Below are 22,784 nucleotides of genomic sequence, written 5' to 3' on the forward strand. Positions count from 1 at the left end.
CACTACATCTCCAATTTTGGTGTAATCTGCAAACTTACTAACTGTACCTCTTCTGCTCGCATCCAAATCATTTTTGTAAATGACAAAAAGTAGAGGACCCAGCACCGATCCTTGTGGCACTCCACTGGTCACAGGCCTCCAGTCTGAAAAGCAGCCCTCTACCTCCACCCTCTGTCTTCTATCTTTGAGCCAGTTCTGTATCCAAATGGCTAGTTCTCCCTGTATTCCATGAGATCTAACCTTGCTAATCAGTCTCCCATGTGGAATCTTGTCGACGCCTTACTGAAGTCCATATAGATCACATCTACCGCTCTGCCCTCGTCAATCCTCTTTGTTACTTCTTCAAAAAACTCAATCAAGTTTGTGAGATATTATTTTCCACACACAAAGCCATGTTGACTATTCCTAATCAGTCCTTGGCTTTCCAAATACATGTATATCCTGTCCCTCAGGATTCCCTCCAACAACTTGCCCACCACACACGTCAGGCTCACCAATCTATAGTTCCTTGGTTTGTCCTTGCCACCCTTCTTAAACAGTGGCACCACGTTTGCCAACCTCCAGTCTTCTGGCACCTCACCTGTGACTATCGATGATACAAATATCTCAGCATGAGTCCCAGCAATCACTTCTCTAGCTTCCCACAGAGTTCTCGGGTACACCTGATCAGGTCCTGGGAATTTATCCATCTTTACCCGTTTCAAGACATCCAGCACATCCTCTTCTGTAATCTGGACATTTTGCAAGATGTCACCATCTATTTCCCGACAGTCTATATCTTCCATATCCTTTTCCACAGTAAATACTGATGCAAAATACTCATTTAGTATCTCCCCCATTTTCCGCGGCTCCACACAAAGGCCGTCTTGCTGATCTTTGAGGGGCCCTATTCTCTCCCTAGTTACCCTTTTGTCCTTAATGTATTTATAAAAACCCTTTGGATTCTCCTTAATTCTATTTGCCAAAGCTATCTCATGTCCCCGTTTTGCCCTCCTGATTTCCCACTTCAAGCAGTTGTTAGCCTTTGAACTCAAATTAGAAATAGAAAGTGCTGGTTTGAAGTTCTGAAGAAGAATCATATTGGACTTGAAACGTTAACTCTGTTTCCACGTCCATGTACACTATCAGACTTGCTGAGTTTCTCCAGAACTTTCTGCTTTGATTTCAGATCTCCAGTATCCACAGTACTTTGCTTTTCTTTACACTTTGGATGTTGATTGAGGACATGTGCTTGCCTGACTGATGAAACAGGGTGTTGGTTATGACAAAGTGATGTTCTAATTATGTCAGGAGGAGGACTTCACTGAAGTCAGCTTTCTCTGCTCCATTCTTGCCAATCACATCCTTTCAGAGATTTTCATCTTTCCTGACTACATGTTGAAACCTCTGAGGAGGATCATTTGTTGCCTGCTGGGACTTGGTCTGGGGTTTACTCAAGGTCAGTGTAGAATCTCTCTTTAGCTTTATCTGTTGACTTAGCTATGGAACATATACATTGATGATTCCTCATTGGGGTGAACTGAACAGTCAGAAGGTACTCGCTTATCCAAAGGGGGAAGACATCAGATGAATTAGTGTTTAATGTTGAAGCTCACCTGTGGAGGCCACTCCTCCTCTCAAAGACTCTTCTAGGAAGGGGCGCACTGTCATCCTTGCTCATTCACTTGGTCTTCTGCTGCATGTCATGTGCCAGTAAGGATAACAATGTTGATGTGAAGATTTCTGACTTTCATAGTAATGTGCAGTGCTCAGGTTTGTCAGTATTAGAATTGTCCATTACATGCTCACTGCACATCAGCTACCACACAGCAGAACAGGGCCTAAGTCCAATCATAGGAGGGTTGAGATGATTTTAAGCTAGACTTTGCTGTGCAATATTATCGTGGTCTGTGCATGATCATATGCAAGTAACTAGATAATCTGTACTGCATTCAGGAGCAGACAGAAGCTGAAGAACCAGTCAAACCAGTCAATCGCGCTGTGGCATGGCAGGACAGTGAAGTTTTTCAATCATAAGCAATGATTGGGGAAGGGCAGAACACTGATTCAAAGTATAAGATCATCAAGACAGAAATTACGCCATAGGCCTGGAGATTATCTCTGCTAAATTTAATCTAAAACTAAATCAGTCCAACCTCAGTCATTTGACATGAGAATGCAGATGACACTTGTTTTGGCACTCACCCAGAAGCTGAGCACCTGACCATTGTGGACTTCTCCAAATCCTATGTGAAAATGGGCCTTTCACTAACCATCCAGAAACTAAACAACCAGCTCCTCAGCAAATCATTGACCCATCAAAGAAGATCACCACTGAGATAATGGATTATATGATCCACAACTTGTGAGTCTCCTTTTGGCAAAAGTATGATGTGGGGGTGCTGGTGTTGGACGGGGGTGGGGGTGGACAAAGTTTAAAAAAACATAAATGGTAGGTTTATTTGGAAGTACTAACTTTCGGAGCACTGCTCCTTCATCAGGCTGGTATTGTGTGATTTTTAACTTTGACCAAGGCAGACATAAATGTTGAAATTCATTATTGTCTCCACTGTGGCCAAATAAAGACAAGAATGTTTAAGGACTAGAATCTCACACTGAAGAATGAAGTTATGCTTTTCTGGGCAGCAATGATCTCTATGTGCTTTGGTGACTTGAACAATCTACAGCAGACACCACAAAGTACAGGAGAAGTGCCACCAGTGGTGCATTCTAGAGATTCACTAAATCCAGTGGTAGGTCAAACAATCCTCTCCTAAGTCAACATGCCCAGCATTGGTCTCCACTGAGAGGGGTATGTGAGTTGTATGTGTGACACCAACTCATTACTTTGAACTCAGTAGCTGAAGCAGACTCCAGGAGGACAATGGAAAGACTTTTGGCATTGTTCTCAAAGTTTACTTAGGAAGATCAGACATTTCTGCCAATTCATGGCAGACCCTGGCCTGTGACTGACCAAAATAAAGAAGGTTTATTCAGGAAGACACCAAACAGATTTGAGAGATTTTGTCAGGAACACACAGATATTGTCAAAATACCAGAGAGCACAGACAAACCTCCAAATACCCGAGTTACTTCACCTTTAAACATTTGCAGCCTACATGTTGTAGAGACTGCAGTTCGTGCATTGGACTTTTCGGCCATATCTAATCTTGCGAAACCAGAGCAGAAGAAAGTAATTTCTGATCGCAATGGTCTGCCCAAAATATTGAGGAGCTGAATTTAAAAAAAAATAATGCCACCACTTATCTGTTCATGCGACATTAATAAAATTTTCTCTGACTATATTGTCATTGAGCAGTGGATATTGGGCACATTGCCTTAGCCTGATTTCCTATGTAAAGTGAATGACTATAGTGGACTAGGGAAAAGTAAAGAAATAAAAATATAAGGCAAAGTGATTTTTTTAACAGAAGTTAGTTTTATGAAAGGATATGTGCTTGCTGTTCCAGTAATACACCTCAGCTCCTCAAATGATAAATTACAGTGAAACATCCTTTATCCATCATAATGGAAAGGATCCCATGAGGATCGTTGATATTTTGTTTACCTGCCTGATGCAGTCATAGTCTAGCAATGAGAATTAAGCCAATAAAGATATCGGAAGATGCAGGAAATAGAGGAGATGAAGTGAAAATATCATAAGGTATTTGTGCAATAAAGCAAACTCTTGTAGAAAACTTGGATCAATTAAAATTCCGGCAAAGAATACAGATGACAGATAATCGAAATTTCACTAAAGGGGTTCCAAGGTATGGCGATCCTGCCAAATCTTCTTCATTCGAGCCGAGTGTGTCTAAGGACTTTCTTGGAACTTGGAATAAGAGAAGTTTTATTTGAATTAGATATGAACAATACTTCTCACAGTTTTACTTTCCAAGAAGCAATATGATCAATGCTTACTGCTCTTCCAAAGTTAAGGTGCCTCTTTCGAATTTAAAGGAATCATTGGTCTCAGCTTGTCAGACATAGAGCATGTCATGACAAACCTATGTGCCGACAAACATCAAAACACAGGAACTGCATTTTAGCTGCACTTTTTGGAAACCTGTTCAAATTCATTTGAAATGTTTTTCATGTTTTTAATGTTGGAAGAAGTGACTGTTTTATTGACTCCTTGATCGATGTTGGAATTGCGGCATCTGACACTGTTTAGGCAGCAAAATATCCACTGAATATGTTTAAAAGGCTCTGACCTCTAATCTATAATACAAATGAACAGCACAGGAATCCAAGCATGAAACAGACAGCCTAATAGCAACTGTTAGGGAATGAAATCTGCCATCCTTACACTTCTGGCCTACCTGTGTCTCCAGACGTGGTTGACTTTTAAGTGCCCTCTGGGCAATAAGTACTGGTCTCGTCACCAATGCTCACCTCCCACACATGAACAGTGAAAGATATTCAGATTGCGGAATTTTAGTGTCACAAATTGGAAATACAAACTGAGAGTGAGGTCAGCGATCTTGATCTGGGGTCTTGGTGATCAGTGGAACCAACATAAAACTTTAAAGCTAAAGAAGAGTATAAAATTAGATACAAAAAGAGGAACAATGTGGAATCATCCCTTTCTGATAAATGGCAAAGCAAGTCATGGAAGGGATCTGTCAAAGGGGACAATGAGGGATAGGGGTTGGTCATTGCAAGGGGCCCTTTGAGCTTGCTTCCAACCCCATTGACCCCTCTCCCTGTGAGTTACACCCCATGACCTCTTCACACCCCACCCCAAAGGCAACTTTTGTGCCTCCTGCTCATGCTCCCAGTTGCTGTTGGCTTCGTACTGACCGACTGTTTCAGGCAGAGTTCGACAGTAGTCCTGGGAAGCAAAAGGCAAAGTAAGAATGTAGTTTTTAAAAAAAATCCAGAAGCTGTTTATTATGTGCTACAGTGACACTCTACAGCTTTGGTTGTTCTATTCCTTGACATCAAACCAAATTAAATCTCATCAGGAATATAATCTCTTAAAACTGGAAACATTTCAAACATCAAACTGCTTGAGGTAATAGAACAGGAAATTTGAGTTTTTAGTGTCTGATTTTTAGTCTCAGAAATGTGTCAACCTTCTGTCCAGATATTAACACACTGCTGTCTATCCATTTGCTCTAAATTCCAATTGAGCCAGTGACTCAAAATGAAAACAGTACTATCTTTGCAGAAAACATTTTTATTAGCATTTCCCAGCAAAACAAAACTGTGCTGGACAACAACAAATGCAGAAAAATCCAAAAATTTGATGGTGTCCCGACTCTTTATGATCCAAAGGACTGTAATTTTAAAGCCTACGCGAGAGAGTAGTGGTTGATAAAGTATGGCGCTGGAGAAAGCGCAACAGGTCAGCAGTATCTGAGGAGCAAGAGAGTCCAAATTTCGGGCTTAACCCTTCATCAGGACTGGGGAGGGGGAAGGAGGTTGAGAAGTAAATGGAGGGTGTGGGGCTGGAGGAAAGACGGTTGGGATAGTGATAGGTTGGTGAAAGTAGGAGGTGATTGAGGTACGTCGGTGGGAAGTGTTGAGCAGATAGGTGAGAAGGAAAATGGACAGGTAGGTCAGGCTAAGAGGGCAGAGCCGGGTCAGAGGGTTGGTTCTGGGAGAAGATGGAGGGGAGGTTTGGAAATTGGTGAATTCAATGTTAATGCCACATGGTTGTAGGCTCCCAAGGTGGAAGATGAGGTGTTCCTCCTTCAGTTTGTTGGTGGCCTTGTTTATGTGGTGGAGGAGGCCCAGAATAGGCATGTCATGGTGAGGGTGGGAGGGGGAGTTGAAATAGGGTGGAGTGGACCTATCTCTGTCCCAACGATCTTACCCACAGCCCCAGCCTCCCTCCACCCATTTATTTCTCAGCCCCTGCCCCCTCTCCAGTCCAATGGTTCAGCATGAAGCATCAACTCTCTTGCTCCTCAGATGTTACCTGACATGATGTGCTTTTTCCAGCGCCATACTTTATCGACTCTGACGTCTCCAGCATCTGCTGTCCTCAATATCTCCTCAGAGAGTAGTGGTCACAATTGGCAGCCAATTTTAAAGATGCATTGACCACTTCAAATACATTGGACATTTATTTCCATTTCTGACTCTTTTAATGAAAACCTGATAGTTCCAGCTTATGTACACTATAATAGGTCAGGCACTTCCTGTATATTGGGCGGCAAGGTGGCTCAGTGGTGAGCACTGCTGCCTCTCAGTGCCAGGGACCTGGGTTTGATTCCAGCCTCGGACACCTGTTTGTGTGGAGTTTGCATATTCTCCCCGTGTCTGCATGGGTTTCCTCTGGGTCCTCTGGTCTCCTTCCACAATCCAAAGATGTGCAGGTCAGGTGAATTGACCATGCTAAATTGCCAATAGTGTTAGGCACATTTGTCAAGGGTAAATATATGGTTGGGAAATAGGCCTGGGTGGGTTACTCTTCAGGGGGTCACTGTGGACTTGTTGGGCCGAAGAGGCCTGTTTCTATACTGAAGGCAATCGAATCTATGTAATATCTTGAAACTTTATTGAGATAGATTGTTATGTTATCTGGTTTACAAAGAAAGGTCACAGAACAAGTGAGCAAAACAGATTATCACTTTTTTCACAGACATGGGAAAAAGCAAGTCCTTTCTATTTATCCGTACGTGTCAGCAATCATGACTGTGAATAGCAACAATCAGATTCTTTCCTATTACAATGAAGTTATTGTTTGGAGATGAAAGTTACATGGAATCAGTTTGGTGAAACTTAAATCGTTGTTTCCTTTTCTAACCTTGGACTGAACAACATGAAACCTGTCAAAAATACTGAGCTTTAAGGAATAAATTAAATGTCTTTGGATATGACCCTGTCAACCAGAATCTGAGGTGCATTTATAATACAGCAGTAAAAGGCAACAATTGAAATTTGCAGACATTATGCAAATTTAACATACATTCTGCAGAAAATAAACTTAAACATGTTGCAAGCTAATACAGATCTTTAGAGACAGACAAAATCTGTTTGCTGTTAGAGTGGATCTTTAAGATTTTCACTGAAGCAGAAACCATTCTCATTGTGAAAGCTGATCATGTTTGTGGAAAATTCTTAACTTGTGCATACTTGAATAAGAAATTGATTCATTTCATGTTCATATCTGCAAGATAAAATTGATTTTGCCCTTTTTGGATCATGCTTTTTATTCATCGACTTTTTATTCTAATTATTTCATCAGAATTTGAGGTAAGGAATGCAGATGACTCATAAATACTCGTAAATGAAACTGAAGACTGCAGCAAACATCTAGCACATAGAATCAATGAGCTGAGATTTTATGGTTTCATGCTGATGAATTAGAAGACGTGAAATTCAGCATTTGACCTTGTTACCTAGTTATCCACCCTCAACTCTGAGATTTAATGATAAATTAGGGGAGTGCCAGGCCACCTGTCTTCAGTTTACGGAACCCCTGAAGTGACTCATTCAGTCACCACCAGCATCTTAGTGCAGGTTGTGGTGGGAAGGCCGTCGGTCCATGCCATGTGGGATGTTCAGCTGTTTTTCTTGCCTAACTGGTGTTTGACAAAGTAGCGGAGTTCTTTACTTTGGGGACCCATCCACCAGAAGTCAAAGTGGTGGAGGGCTGCTATTGTCGGAGAGAAGCACGGGAACTCAGTTGAGAGGATTAAAGACATCAAGTTGGGATGCAGTTAGGATCACAGTTGTGAAGTAGACAGCAACTCAGTATGTACAATGGAGTGAAATGTTAGAGATGGGGCAGGTGTCATCGAGTGCCAGTAGCATCCTGGCTTTAATGGTGGGGAGAATCAAAGAACTGCTATATCTGGAATGTTTATGAAATGAATCAGTGGTTGTGATAGGAGGATCAGTAATGTGGGGAAGTGAAGATTTACATAGACAAGTTGGTAAGGACTGAGGAAAGTTCAAAGCTGTTGGAGATGATGAGGAGCTACCAAGAAGGGAACGTGTACATATTCACTAATAGTAAGCTGAGTGGACATTCATTGAGGAATGACTATTGTTTCCTTTCATTGTATTGTAAATAACAAGTAAGCAATGTAATTGAGAATGGCTGCCACTGTACCCAGAATATTTTGTTGTGTGAAGGAGTGAGCTTCAATTGTGAATGATGTTGCCCTTCAAAGAGCAACAGTATCACACAGTCCCTTGCCCACTAGTAAGAATCTCATGTTGCCCCTTGAACACTCAGCTGGAAAATGGGATTCTTTGCTCTTGACCTTTCTCCTTACTGCCAATCTCACGTGATTCTCCATATTATTGCAAGACAATTCTGCCTGTGATGTCTGAATAAACCATTATTTTTAAATGTTTAAAATCTCTATGTTGCAGATTGCCTGTTCAAAGTATGTCCTATGAACCGCTACTCAGCACAAAAACAATACTGGAAAGCAAAACAAGCAAAGCAGGACAAAGATAAAATTGCAGACATTGCATTGTTACAGAAGCTTCAGGTAAGGCATCTATTCCTTATGTTCCTTGCATGAATTTCTGATTTTTCAGCATCCTTTTTCAGAATAGATATTTAAAAAAAATGTTTCTACTGGATAAGATTCCAAAATTCTGGGTTTGAATTTTTGCAATTTAAATAGTGTATGGACTTGGCGTTTGTTTCCAGACATCTTCTAGAACTATTATCACCAGCATGCAAAGTCCTTGTCCACTAGATCTCCAGATCTCCATTGGCTAAGTAGGTTACTAATTATTCTCTGTCCAACATGTCTGTGGCAGTTGACGGGAAATGGGCAGGGCAGCTGCAAATTGTAAGTGCTTGATTAAGTGTCTAGCTGGGCTTTATCGGTTGTGCCAACACCAAGAATCCTGACAGCAATGTGTGCAGATGACTCAATACTTGCATCGATGGCATGATCCAATCATTTGAGAGCATTCTTTGTATTTGCCATTCAAACGCCTCATAGGCAAAGGTTCTACCATGTCCACCTTGTTCATAATAGGTGAATACACCCAAGTATGATGTGATTAGTTGAATCCTGCTTGATAGTTTGCTGAATTTTAGATAATATGGTGATCTGTCAGAATTTCTGCAGTGTAGTCAGCACCTTTGCTGAAAAGCCAATCGAATATTTACCAATCTTTTAAAGGCAAAGTTGAACTGGCCTTACTCAGGTCGTCTTAACTGTTGTCCTTTCCAGCTTCAGGTCAAAGCACAATCTCTTTTAATTTTAGAATAGTAATACATTTCTTTGAAATGTGGAAATATGTATGAAACCTAGAAATCCTGTCAAGAAGCTTCTGTTTGATGTCTGTTGGTCTCTTGTTTCATTGTCATTTGATAGATTTCTGAGAGAAACCTCATCCCTATTTGTTTGTTACTATGCTGGGTTATTCTAGCATGAAGTCATTTCATGAAGTTGTTTTCATATACTTGCCCTTTTCAGATTCTGATGATCCAATGGATTCATACTGATCTGGAACTCAAACCTTCAAACTCGTGTGCATTGGCCAATGATACTGAGGGTGATAGTGGGGGAAATACAATTTGCTTCACTGTAGCTGGGATACTGATTAGAAGTGTCACTGTATGTCTTGTTTCTGATCATTATTCATTGATCCAAGCTAGAATATTCCAAGTTATAACCAGGTCAGCAGTGATCTATTCTATGGTAGAATTTTGTCCAGTACCTCTTTCTAAAACCAGCCCCACCATCTTGACCAAACCTGACTGGCTTCCCAGAAGGAGAAAAACAGTTTAACTGAAATGATTAAAAGAGTTGCCAATTGGTATGTGAGACGAGTGGAAACAGGGTCATTCCAGTTGCTGAGCATTTAATGATTCTATTGGTAGGAATCAGTGATCAAATTTTGTAACTAGTCAGCACCTGCAAGTTGGAAATAGTCATTTTCCTGACCAATATTCTCGGATGCAAGTCATCTAGCTCTGGTGTCTTGTCAACCTTAAAGACAGACAACCTACCAATTACCACCTTATCGAATTCACACTATTCAGATGTTTGAACTACCTCCTGTTTCACCATGATCTATGTAGCATTTTCTGATTTGGTAAGTACAAATGCAAAATATTAATTTACTTTTATGCCACTGCTGTAATCCCTGGCTACAACTGTAACTACCCTTTGTAGACGATCATCAGCATCACTCCTCTTTTTTTATAATTTAAAGGTCTGTACAAGACTCTTGATTCCACTTTATGTTAGCTGCCGGTCTCTTCTCATATCCACTCTTTGATTCTCTGATTTGTTTTTTCAAGTCACCTCTGACCAATATTTGGACTGGTTCTCAATTCTCTAATCTACCTGAGATGTGTCATAAGCATTCATATTTTGTTTCATTTTAATCACTAACTACTTCATTGTTCATGAATGGTTTGCTATACTCCTTGAAAGGACTGTACCCTGATTGTACTTAATTTAACTTCCTTGCTATCTTTCTTGAAAAATTAAAAGAACCATCTTTAAAGGTGACAGATAAGTTACAGTTTGTCTGTTAATCTTTGATCACTATTTATCTTGCTCACGTCCATTCTGATCCCACGGAAATTGACTTTTCCTGAACGGATTATTTTTACTCGGGATTGCTTTTTCTCCTTTTCCATAGTCAGTGTAAATAAGCCTTGAGGTACAATGATCACTGCTTCCTAAGTGCTCCCCTGTTGACATTTGATCCCTTTGGCCCACCTCATTCTACGAACCAGGTTGCCTTTCTAGTTGGAAATAAGCTGCTATAGAAAATCACACTTTAGAAACTACCGCCCATCTCTGTCTTTATACTACTGCTACTACAGTCAATCTTCAGATTATTGAAGTCTGTCGTTAGAATTGTTCCATAATTCTTGCATTTTTGTGCAATTTCCTTGCAAATCTATTGCTCTACATTTTTTTCCACTAGCTGTTAGCCCAAACTCGATACTCAGTAATGTAGCTGCATCTTTTATTTTGTTCCTAAGCTCTAGCCAATTAGTTTCTGTCATTGATTCTCCGGGAAATCCTCTCCCTCTACTCCTGCCATATTCTCCTTAGTTAACACTGTCACCCCTAATCCTTTCTTGAACACTCTGAATCCAGGAATATTTAATACTTAGGCCTGCCCTTCTTTAAGCCAGATCTCCACTCTTGTCACAACATCATATTCCCATGGAAACTTTCATTTTCAATTTCCAGACAATTCCCATGGAGACTGCTGCGTCTATGATTCCATGGATTTCAATATGTAACTGTACTCTGTGCTGCTGCAATGATTTTCTGGCCATCACAGGACCATGATCTGATGATCCTCAACTCCACTTTCCTGCTCTTTCCTCCTAAAACTTGGTTCCCTTACTAATTAAAAATCTGTCTATCTCAGCTCTGAATAAGCTTAATTTCCCAGCCTCTACAGCCCACTGTGATGAAGAATCCCACTGATTCACTATCCTTTGAGAGAAGAAATTCATCATAATCTCTGATTTAAACGGGTGACCCCTTATTCTGAGACTATGTTCTCTGGTTCCCAGATGCTCCCACAAGGGGAAACCTCCATCCTGTTAGGTTCACTAAGAATCTTAGATTTCAGTAAGATTACCCCTCATTATTTTAAACACCAATGAGTAAAGGCCTATGATTTCTCCTCATATGACAGTCCCCAGACCTCGACTCAGCTTAGTAAACCTTCTCTGGGCTGCCTTCAGTGCAAGTTTATCTCTCCTTGGATAAAGGGCCCAAATGTTTCCACTATATTTCAACTGTGGTCTGACTAGAGCCTTGTTTCGTAATAGCAAGACCTCCTACATATAACTCTATTCCCTTTGAAAGAAAGGCCAACATTTCATTTGCCTTCCCGATCGCCTGCTGAACCTGGATTCTAGATTTCGTGATTCATGCATGAGGACGCCTAGATCCCTCTGTTCTGTAGATTTATCTTGTCTTTCTCCATTAAAATAGTATTCAGCTCCTCTCTATAATCTCTCTAAATTCTGCCATCCAATTGTTGGTAGGTGCTTAGCTTGAAGGAAAACTAATTGGTGGGGGTCAAAAGCCCACAAGCAATGTTTTCTTTGTGGAATGGAGCAAGGCTAAAGTTGTGGAAACTTGTGCTAACTTGATGATAAAGTTTGCAGTTTGTGAAAAGCTGGAGTTGTGCTTATGAGTCAGTGCTGAAGTGCACTTTCCAAGAATCCAGGGGATCGTAGCCCTAGGAAAAGAATGTGGACCACCAGAAAATGAGTTGTTGTTGAGGCAGCCTATTTCAGAATGGCTTTGCAGAGAATTTCAGGACCAGGTTGTTCAAAGTGAAGAATCATAATTTGTGAAGTTTTAATAACGTTTGCTGACCCATAGTGTCATTAATATTGGGGGTGATGGTGAGGGGAATTGCTGAGAAATCTATGGGATCTGATTGTTTGCATTTGCTGTTTGATTTATTCCATGGAATGTACTAATGACATTTGTTACGTATATTTGCCTTGTGTGATGTTTGACATGTTAGAATATATTTCATAGAGTCATACAGCACAGAAACAAACCTTTCAGTCCAACCAGTCCATGCCGAGCATAATCCTAAACTAAACTAGTCCTACCTGCCTGTTCTTACCCATATCTTCCAAACCTTCCTATTCGTGTATCTATTAAAATGTGTTTTAAACATTATAATTGTACCCACATCCACCACTTCCTCAGGAAGTTCATTCCACATGCACACCACCCTCTGTGCAAAGAAATTACCCCAATGCCTTTTTTTAAATCTCTCTCCTTAAAAATGTGAGAAATCCTAAGAAAAAGGCAACTACCATTAAATCTATCTAATTATCTTACAAACTTCTATAAGGTCACCTCTTAACCTTCTATGCTCCAGTGAAAAAGGTCCCAGCCTTTCTTTAAAAGTCATCCTGATAAATCTCTTCTGAACCCTCTCTAGCAAAATAATACCCTTCCCATAAATGGACCCAGTACTTCATAAGAGGCCTCACCACTGTCCTGTACAACCTCCTTTCCAACTGCTATCCTCAAAGGACTGAGCAATGAAGGCAAGTGTGTCAAACACCTCTTTAACCACCCTGTCTATATGTGATGATGCAAACTTCAAAGAATTATGTACCTTTACCCTTAGGGCCCTCTGTTCCACTGCTCTACTCAAGGCCCTATCATTAATTGTATAATCCCCACCCTGTTTCTTGTATCAAAGTGAAATCTTGCATTGATCCAGATTGAGCTCCATCTACCATTTTTCAGCCCATTGACCCATTTCATCAAGGTCCCTTTATAATCGTAGAAAATCTTCTTCGCTGTCTACCGTGCCACCGATTTTTGTGTCATCCATAAATATACTAACCATCTATCTTTGCACAACCTAAATTTTGTTTTGTCACTAAGTATTTTGTGTTTGCTTGAGTAAGCTAGTTATTCTTTGTTGACGAAAGAAACTGGCTAAACAGTTTCTACTACTCAATCAGATGCAGTCTAAAACCTGTATAATTGGCCATATCACTGCTCTGATTAAATATAAAATTAGTTCAGTGGAGAAGTGGAATAGGAAAGAGTAGATGTACCCCTCCAAAATTTATTTTATCAAAAGGAAATGACCTATTGACCTTTATTACAGTTGGTGGGGAGGATGGCGATTGAATTGCAAGATTAAAGAACGCTTCCTATGTTATGGGGCTTTGAATAGCACATTGAATATTGCATGAACTTTTAGTCTCCATATTTACAGAAGGCTAGTCTTGCACTGAAGGCATTATTGCAAACTTTGTATTGGTCCATTGGATGGGAAAGTTGTCCAATGATGAGAGGCCGAATAAATTGGATCTGCATTCTTTGGAAAAATGAGGGGGATCTCATTGAAACATTCAAGGTTATGGAGATGCTGTGACACAATGGATGCTGAAATATTGTTTATTTGGCGGGAGAATCTGGAACAAGAGACCACCAGTCCTAGAGTAAGGGGCTGATCATTTTGCACTGATTTGCGGAGAAATTCCTTCGTTTATCATGGAAAGTGTAGTACTTTAGGTGATTACAAACCTTTGGGGGAAAAAAAATCTATTAAACTGTTTGAAATAAATGCTTTTTCACATCATCATGATTCAGCAAAACTTCATTAGGATGATTAATTGTGGAGTCTGTCTTACCAGTGCCTGTTGTCTGTCAAATATGACAACTGTAAATACCTGAGGGAGTTTTATTCTTGTGTACCTCTCTGGTGACTGCACAAAAAGGAGCCATGCTGAGATCATCCTAACTGCTGGTGAGATGTAGCTGGAAGTCCAAAACACTGCTTGACTAGGATTTCAACGACATTGATTAATTATTCCTTAACAGGATAAGAGCATTGCAGACTAGGCCAGCACTTAGTGCCCATCCCTAATTGCCGAGGGGGTAAGAGTCAGTTACATTGCTGTGGGTCAGGAGTCACGTGTAGGCCCGACTAAATAAGGATGATAGTTTCCTTCCCTAAAGGATATTCATGAACCAGATGTATTTTTCCTGACAATTGGTAATGGAATTATAGTCATCATTGGACTCCAATTCAAAATATATGATCTGCTGTGTAGATTCAAACTCAGATCCCCGGATCATTATCCTGGTCTCTGGATTAACAGTCCAGCAGTTGGCCTTCCCCTTCCCATGAAAAGGACCCAGTAAGTTATTTTACACCTTCCCAATAGCTGAGGAAAGCCATGGAAGATGTATAGATTAGTTTATGTATGTAAATTACATGACAAAGAATAATTACTCTTCCAAATGCTCAAAAAATAATTTCTGGAACAATTGTTGATGAGGTGGTCCTGTATCTCTCCAGGTATTGGCAATGACCTTTTATGCCACCTTATTTCCCTCATTGGTGTCCATTTCATGCTGATGTGATGGAAACCCTCTGTTTTCTCTTTCTTTCAGAAAGAAAGAAGAATTGTACTTTCTATTTTTTTGCAGTTTCCCTGCATGCAGATGCTTGTTGTTGAAATCCTGGCATTTACTACAGAACTCCCTAAATCTATTAAGGCATCTGAAGTAGATCTCTAAAATACTGACTGACTACATGAAGTGTCCCAAGGGACTATTTGTCAACTGTTGAGTTTTGAAGCAAGATTAAAACAATTTGGTAGTATTATAGGGTGTATCCCCAGGTCAGCAAACAATAAGACAGGAATATTTCAGTGACTAAACAATGCAAACATTGTAGATTAATATAGAATAAACGAATCATGGCAGCTTCCTGAGTACTGACTAATAAACATTAACGTGTAAACTTAGTTACTTTGCATTGCACACTATCTGCTTGGGTGCATTTAATAGCACGTGTATGGGTGTGTGGTGGTGATAAATCATGTCTGCCACTGCTTGGTTAAAAGAGCCAGAGAGTTATCCACAGTTCCCCTCAATCAACATTACAAAAAACAGGCCATTTTGTCATTGTCACAATGGTATTTGGGTGGGTTTGCTGTTCGTGTGCAAATTGGTTGCCACATTTCCTACTTTCCAACAGCGACTGCACTTCATTGCTTCCAAAGTGCCTTAAGATTGATTTCCTTCCTTCCTTCCTCCTTTAAGATTACATAAAGACATAAATATTCACTTTAAGTTGGAACAACAATTTGGCACCTGGAAATAAAAGCCTTCAAAAACTGCTGTGCTGTTTACTGGATGAAAGATCTGCAGGTTTAAAGCATTTGTAAAAAGCTGTTCCTTCCATTGTATTCTCCTAACTCTGGTGGTGCTGGCTGTGGCGATTCCAGTGCTCCAATGTAGCAGCAATTGTTTTTTTTCAGATATAAGAGCAGCAACGAAGGAAAATGACAAGTGTCTGATAAACCAAGCTCACCAGATACCATTCACCTGTGACAGGGCAGATTTGGGATTTGCATCCTCAGTGGTGGGCAGGTTTTGCAGAAGAAGTTACTGACCATGTTTTTTGAGGAGATGTTTCAGCAGAACATATCACTTTTTAATTTTGTTAACAGTTCATCTCATTATTGAGTATTTCGAAAGTTATTCTTCAATGTGATAAATGTGCTTACTCATGACTTATTTGATGTTGGTGCTGAAGTTACCTTGTTCAATAGTGCTAGTAATTGAACAGAAAACATTCTGTATTATTGCAACTGCTGCACTGTCCCTGTTTTTCCAGGCCTGAGACTGAGAAGAACTGCTGTCACATTGAGGGGAAAAGTGAGGGCGAGAGGACCAAAATTTAAAATGACATTCCTTTTGCTTTCGTAGTTGTTTCAACACGAGGTTATAGGAATATATTTTGTAAATTAATAAGCATAGATACTTTTTGATATATCAAAGTTTTAAAATCCATGTTTTATTTCTCAGTCCACTTTTCTTTTCTTGGATCTATATCAAATGATAGAATTGAATTAAATAGATTCTTCACTACTAGACCTTTGATATAGTGGAATCTCAATTATTTACCACGCTTAACTAATGGCTAGAAATTTCAGAGACCTGATGATGCTGTTGGGTATTTCTAATTTAAAAGCGTAATTTGTACAGGCTAATGCCCACATAGCGTGGGATTTATATCAGATGTACTTCTTTGTTTATAATTATCATTATCTGGCAGAATTTTCACAGGGCAAAGTTTTTAGTTTTGAAAGACATCATGTGTTGGCACAGTCTTCATGTGTCAAAGGGCCTGTGCTGTACTGTTCTTTAACAAAATCTTGTGTGAGACAATCTGATTTTTTTCCATTATATTTAATTCTAATTTCTTTGTAGACTTCAGAATGCTTGAAAAAAAGTTGCTTTGTACCTTCCTTCAGTCCTTTACATTCCAGTGTTTCAACAGATAGAAATTTGGGAAAAGATTACACCAGTGCAAAGCATAAATGTAGAAGTAAAGTTTTACTTGCAGACGTGAAACTTCTACAGTACTTATCTGTGTTGTGGCGAGGTATTATCGTGTTGTGTGTACTGTACCTACTTCTGAGCCATAAGCTGTTAGTTCAAGCCCTGAATGTAGGCCTCAGGATATGATGCCTCATCCAGCAAGCACATTGTATTACAGACCTCTTTGCAGTCCCTGGATCAGGGTGCTTAAGTGGCCCTTTAGTAGTTTTTAACTGACTACAGAGTCATCGATTCAGAGATGTACAGCACGGAAACATACCCTTCACCTCCAACTCATCCATGCAGACCAAATATCCCAACCTAATCTAGTCCCACTTGCCAGTACCTGGCCCACAGCCCTCCAAACCCTTCCTATTCATACACCCATCCAGATGTCTTTTAAATGTTGCAATTGTAACCAGCCTTCACCATTTCCTCTGGCAGCTCATCCATACATACACCACCCTCTGCGTGAAAAAGTTGCCCCTTAGGTCTCTTTTATATCTTTCCCCTCTCACCCTAAACCTATGCTGTCTAGTTCTGGACTCCCCCACCCCAGGGAAAATACCTTGTCTATTTATCCTATCCATGCCCTTAATGATTTTATAAACTTCTAAAAGGTCATCCCTCAGCCTCCGATGCTCCAAGGAAAATAGCCCCAGCCAATTCAACCTCTCTCTATAGCTCAAATCCTCGAACCCTGGCAACATCGTCGTAAATCTTTTCTGAGCCTTTCAAGTTTCACAAATCCTTCCGATAGGAAGGAGACCAGAATTGCATGCAATATTCCAAAAGTGGCTGAACCAATGTCCTGTATAGCTGCAACATGACCTTCCAACTCCTATACTCAATATCTGACCAATAAAGGAAAGCATATCAAATGCCTTATTCACTATCCTATCTGACTGTGACTCTACTTTCAAGGAGCTATGATCCTGCACTCCAAGGTCTCTTTATTCAGCAACCCTCCATAGGACCTTAGCATTAAGTATATAAGAGCTGAAAATGTGTTGCTGGAAAAGCGCAGCAGGTCAGGCAGCATCCAGGGATCAGGAGAATCGACGTTTCGGGCATAAGCCCTTCTTCAGGAATGGGTTTGCTTTCCCAAAATGCAGCACCTCGAATTTATCTAAATTAAATTCCATCTGCTACTTCTCAGCCCATTGGCCCATCTGATCAAGATCTCATTGTAATCTGAGGTAACCTTCTTCGCTGTCCACTACACCTCCAATGTAGGTGTCATCTACAAACTTACTAACTATACCTCCTATGTTCCATCTAAATCATTTAGCGTCATAGAGTCATTGAGATGTACAGCACGGAAACAGACCCTTCGGTCCAACTTGTCCATGCCGACCAGATATCCCAACCCAATCTCATCCCACCTACCAGCACCTGGCCCATATCCCTCCAAACCCTTCCTATTCATATACCCATCCAAATGCCTTTTAAATGTCGCAATTGTGCCAGCCTCTACCACTTCCTCTGGCAGCTCATTCCATACACGTACCACCCTCTGTGTGGAAAAAGCTGCCCCTTAGATCTCTTTTATATCTTTCCCCTCTCACCCTAAACCTATGTCCTCTAGTTCTAGATTCCCACATCCCAGCGAAACGACTTTGTCTTTTTATCCTATCCATGCCCCTCATGATTTTGTAAACCTCTATAAGGTCACACCTCAGCTTCCGACACTCCAGGGAAAACAGTCCTAGACTATTCAACCTCTCCCTATAGCTCAAATCCTCCAACTCTGGCAACGTCCTTGGAAAGCTTTTCTAAACCTTTCACGTTTCACAACATCTTTTTGATAGGAAAGATACCAGAATTTTATGCAATATTCCAACAGTGGCCTAACCAATGTCCTTCTTCTATCAATGTTCTACAATTTTCATTGTTGATATGGGAATTTATATAAATAATGAAAAGTTGTGGACTCAGCGCTGATCTTTGTGGCACTCCACTGGTCGCAGGCCTCCAGTCCTTACTACCTTGAATAGTGGTACCACGTTAGCCAACCACCAGTCTTCTGGCACCTCACCTGTGACTATTGATTATAAAAATATCTCGGCAAGGGACCCAGCAATCACTTGCCTAGCTTCCAACAAAGTTCTAGGGTACATCTGATCAGGTCCTGGGAATTTATGCATTTCAAGACATCCAGCACTTCCTTCTCTGTAATGTGGACATTTTTCAAGATGTCACCATCTATTTCCCTACATTCCGTATCTTCCATATCCTTCTCCACAGTAAACACTGATGCAAAATACTCATTTAGTATCTCCCCCATCTCCTGCGGCTCCACACAGAGGCTGCCTTGCTGATCTTTGAGGGGTCCATTCTCTCCCTAGTTACCCTTTTATCCTTAATGTATTTGTAAAAACCCTTTTTACCAAAGATATCTCATGTCCCATTTTGCCCTCCTGCTTTCCCTTTTAAGTATACTCCTACTGCCTTTATTCACTCGATCTATCCTGTCTATACCTGACATATGCTTCCTATTTTTTCCTCACCAAACCCTCAATTTCTTCAGTCATCCAGCATTCCTTATACCTACCCACCAGCCTTTCCTTTCACCCTAATGGGACTATACTTTCTCTGGATTCTCATTATCTAATTTCTGAAGGCTTCCCATTTTTCAGCTGTCCCTATACCTGTGAACATCTGCCCCTAATCAGCTATTGAAAGTTCTTTCCTAATCCCCTGAAAATTAGCCTTCCCCCAATTTAGAACTTCAACTTTTAGATCTGGTCTATCCTTTTGTATCAGTTAAGGGAGGAGATTGCAGAGCCATTGGCCTTGATTTTTATGTCCTCGTTGTCTACAGGAGTAGTGCCAGAAGACTAGAGGCTAGCAAATGTGGTTCCCTTGTTCAAGAAGGGGAGTAGGGATAACCCTAGTAACTATAGGCCGGTGAGTCTCACTTCTATTGTGGGCAAAGTCTTAGAGAGAGTTGTAAGGGATAGGATTTATGAACATCTGATAGGAATAATGTGATCAAGGATAGTCAGCATGGTTTTGTGAAGGGCAGGTCGTGCCTCACAAACCTTATTGAATTCTTTGAGAAGGTGACTAAGGAGGTGGACGAGGGGAAAGCGGTAGATGTGGTGTATATGGATTTTAGTAAGGCCTTTGATAAGATTCCCCATGGTAGGCTACTTCAAAAAATACGGTGGTATGGCATTGAGGGTGAGTTGGAGGTTTGGATTAGGAATTGGCTGGCTGGAAGAAGACAGAGGGTAGTAGTTGATGGTAAAGGTTCATCTTGGAGTGCAGTTACTAGCGGTGTTCCGCAAGAATCTGTTTTGGGACCATTGCTGTTTGTCATTTTATAAATGACCTGGAGGAGGGGCTAGAAGGTTGGGTGAGCAAGTTTGCGGATGATACGAAAGTCGGAGGAGTTGTTGACAGTGAGGAAGGATGTGGCAGGTTACAGCGGGATATAGATAAGCTGCAGAACTGGGCAGAAAGGTGGCAAATGGAGTTCAATGTAGGTAAGTGTGAGGTGATTCACTTTGGTAAGAGTAACAAAAAGATGGGGTACTGGGCTAATGGTCGGATACTTGGTAGTGTGGATGAGCAAAGGGATCTTGGTGTCCATGTACACAGATCTTTGAAAGTTGCCACCCAAGTAAATAGTGCGGTGAAGAAGGCATATGGCGTACTGGCTTTTATTGGTAGAGGAATTGAGTTCCGGAGTCCTGAGATCATGTTGCAGTTGTATAAGACTCTGGTGCGGCTGCACCTGGAGTATTGTGTGCAGTTTTGGTCGCCATACTATAGGAAGGATGTGGAGGCACTGGAACGGGTGCAGAGGAGGTTTACCAGGATGTTGCCTGGTAGGAAGATCGTATGAGGAAAGGCTGAGGCACCTGGGGTTGTTTTCATTGGAGAAAAGAAGGTTTAGGGGTGACTTGATAGAGGTGTACAAGATGATTAGGGGTTTAGATAGGGTTGACCATGAGAACCTTTTTCCACATATGGAGTCAGCTATTACGAGGGGGCATAGCTTTAAATTAAGGGGTGGTAGGTATAGGACAGATGTTAGGGGGAGGTTCTTTACTCAGCAAGTCGTGAGTTCATGGAATGCCCTGCCAGTAGCAGTGGTGGACTCTCCCTCTTTATGGGCATTTAAGCGGGCAGTGGATAGGCATATGGAGGATAGTGGGCTAGTGTAGGTTAGGTGGGCTTGGATCGGCGCAACATCGAGGCCCAAAGGGCCTGTACTGCGCTGTATTTTTCTATGTTCTATGTTCTATTTTAAAACTAATAGAATTATAGTCACAGGCCCCAAAGTGCTCCCCACTGACACCTCAGTCACCTGCCCTGCCTTATTTCCCAAGAGTAGGTCAAGTTTTGCACCTTCTCTAGTAGGTACATCCACATACTGAATCAGAAAATTTTTATTGTACGCACTTAACAAATTCCTCTCCATCTAAACCCTTAACACTGTCAGTCCCAGTCTGTTTGGAAAGTTAAAAGCTCCTACCATAACCACTTTATGATTCTTACAGATAACTGAAATCTCCTTACAAAATTGTTTCTCAATTTTCTGCCGAGTATTAAGGGGTCTATAAAAGAATCCCAATTAGATGATCATCCCTTATTTCTCAGTTTCACCCAAATAACCTCTCTGGATATACTTCCGGGAATATCCTCCCTAAATTCAGCTGTAATGCTATCCCTTATCAAAAACGCCACTCCCCATCCTCTCTTGCCTCCCTTTCTATCCTTCCTGTAGCATTTGTATCCTGGAACATTAAGCTGCCAGTCCTGTCCATCTCAGAGCCATGTTTCTATAATTGCTATGATATCCCAGTGCCATGTTGCTAACCATGCTCTGAGTTCATCTGCCTTCCCTGTTAGGCCTCTTGCATTGAAATAAATGCAGTTTAATTTATCAGTCCTACCTTGTTCTCTGCTCTGTCCCGTCCCGCCCTGACTGTTTGACTCGTTTCTTTTCTCAAACATTCCAGTTTCAGATTGATCTCTTTCCTCCCTATTTCCCTGGGTCCCACACCCCCACCTTACTAGTTTAAATCCTCCCAAGCAGCTCTAGCAAATCTCTCTGCCAATTCAGGTGCAATCCATCCTTCCTGTACAGGTGACTTCTACCCCTGAGATTCCAATGATCCAAAAATATGAATCCTTCTCCTGTATACCAGTTCCTCAGCCTCCCATTCATCTGCTCTGTCTTCCTATTGCTACCATCACTAGCTCATAGCACTGGGAGTAATCCAAATATTACTACCCTCATGGATCTCCTTTTTAAATTCTTGCCTAACTTTCTTTATTCTCCCTCCAGAATCTCATCCTTTCCCCTTCCTATGTCATTGGTTCCAATGTGTACAATGACTTCCTGCTGGTCCCTCTGCCCTTTGAGAACATTCTGCACCCTCTCCCAGACATCCTTGATCCTGGTACCAGGGAGGCAACACACCATTCTGATTTTTCGCTGCTGGCCACAGAAACATCTGTGCCTCTGACTAGGAAGTCACTGAAGTGTTTTGCGTGAAGGTGGGGCTGGAAGGTCATCCATGGGTCCTTCTTCCTGGTTCTTAGTTCAGCAGAGGTGAGAAAGCATCAGGTCGTAGCAAGAACCCACCTTATTTTACAGGCCTCCCATCTCCTTCCTCATTTATGGCAGGTTGGACGAAGGTCTCCTAAGTGTTGATGGTCAAGGAAGGCACACACTCGCACATGCACACATGGACACCTCGCACTCCTTGGGAGGTTATCAGAACAGCTACTGTGGATCCAATTGGTCTAAAACAGTGTGGTGCTGGAAAAGCACAACCAAATAGGCAGCATCCAAGGACTCTGATCTGCCACGTGTTTTGATTCTAATCTCCAACATCTGCAGTCCTCACTTTCTCCTGGACCTGATTTGGTGCCAACAGCACTGTTTTTTAGTCCTGTTCTGGCTGGACTGGAGTCAGGGCCTGCCTCCTTGCCTTACCTGTGATGTCAATTGCTCTGCTGTAGATTACATGTTCCCTCAGCCAGACAACTGAAGAA

General features: G+C 41.2%; 1 protein-coding gene across 2 annotated transcripts in view; it reads left to right on the forward strand.

Annotated features, from left to right (window-relative positions):
* itpr3 (inositol 1,4,5-trisphosphate receptor, type 3) overlaps window positions 1-22,784 on the forward strand; it is a 277,430-nt gene that overhangs the window by 59,882 nt on the left and 194,764 nt on the right. For both annotated transcript variants that reach the window (XM_043716798.2, XM_043716799.2), the window contains exon 3: window positions 8,314-8,435. In XM_043716798.2, coding sequence (XP_043572733.1) covers window positions 8,314-8,435 — 122 coding nt within the window. The remainder of the gene's footprint in view (window positions 1-8,313; window positions 8,436-22,784) is intronic.

This window comes from Chiloscyllium plagiosum, unplaced genomic scaffold (assembly GCF_037043375.1).
Source record: "Chiloscyllium plagiosum isolate Xiang-an unplaced genomic scaffold, Cpla_swu_hap1 HiC_scaffold_26, whole genome shotgun sequence".
Classification (NCBI taxonomy): domain Eukaryota; kingdom Metazoa; phylum Chordata; class Chondrichthyes; order Orectolobiformes; family Hemiscylliidae; genus Chiloscyllium; species Chiloscyllium plagiosum.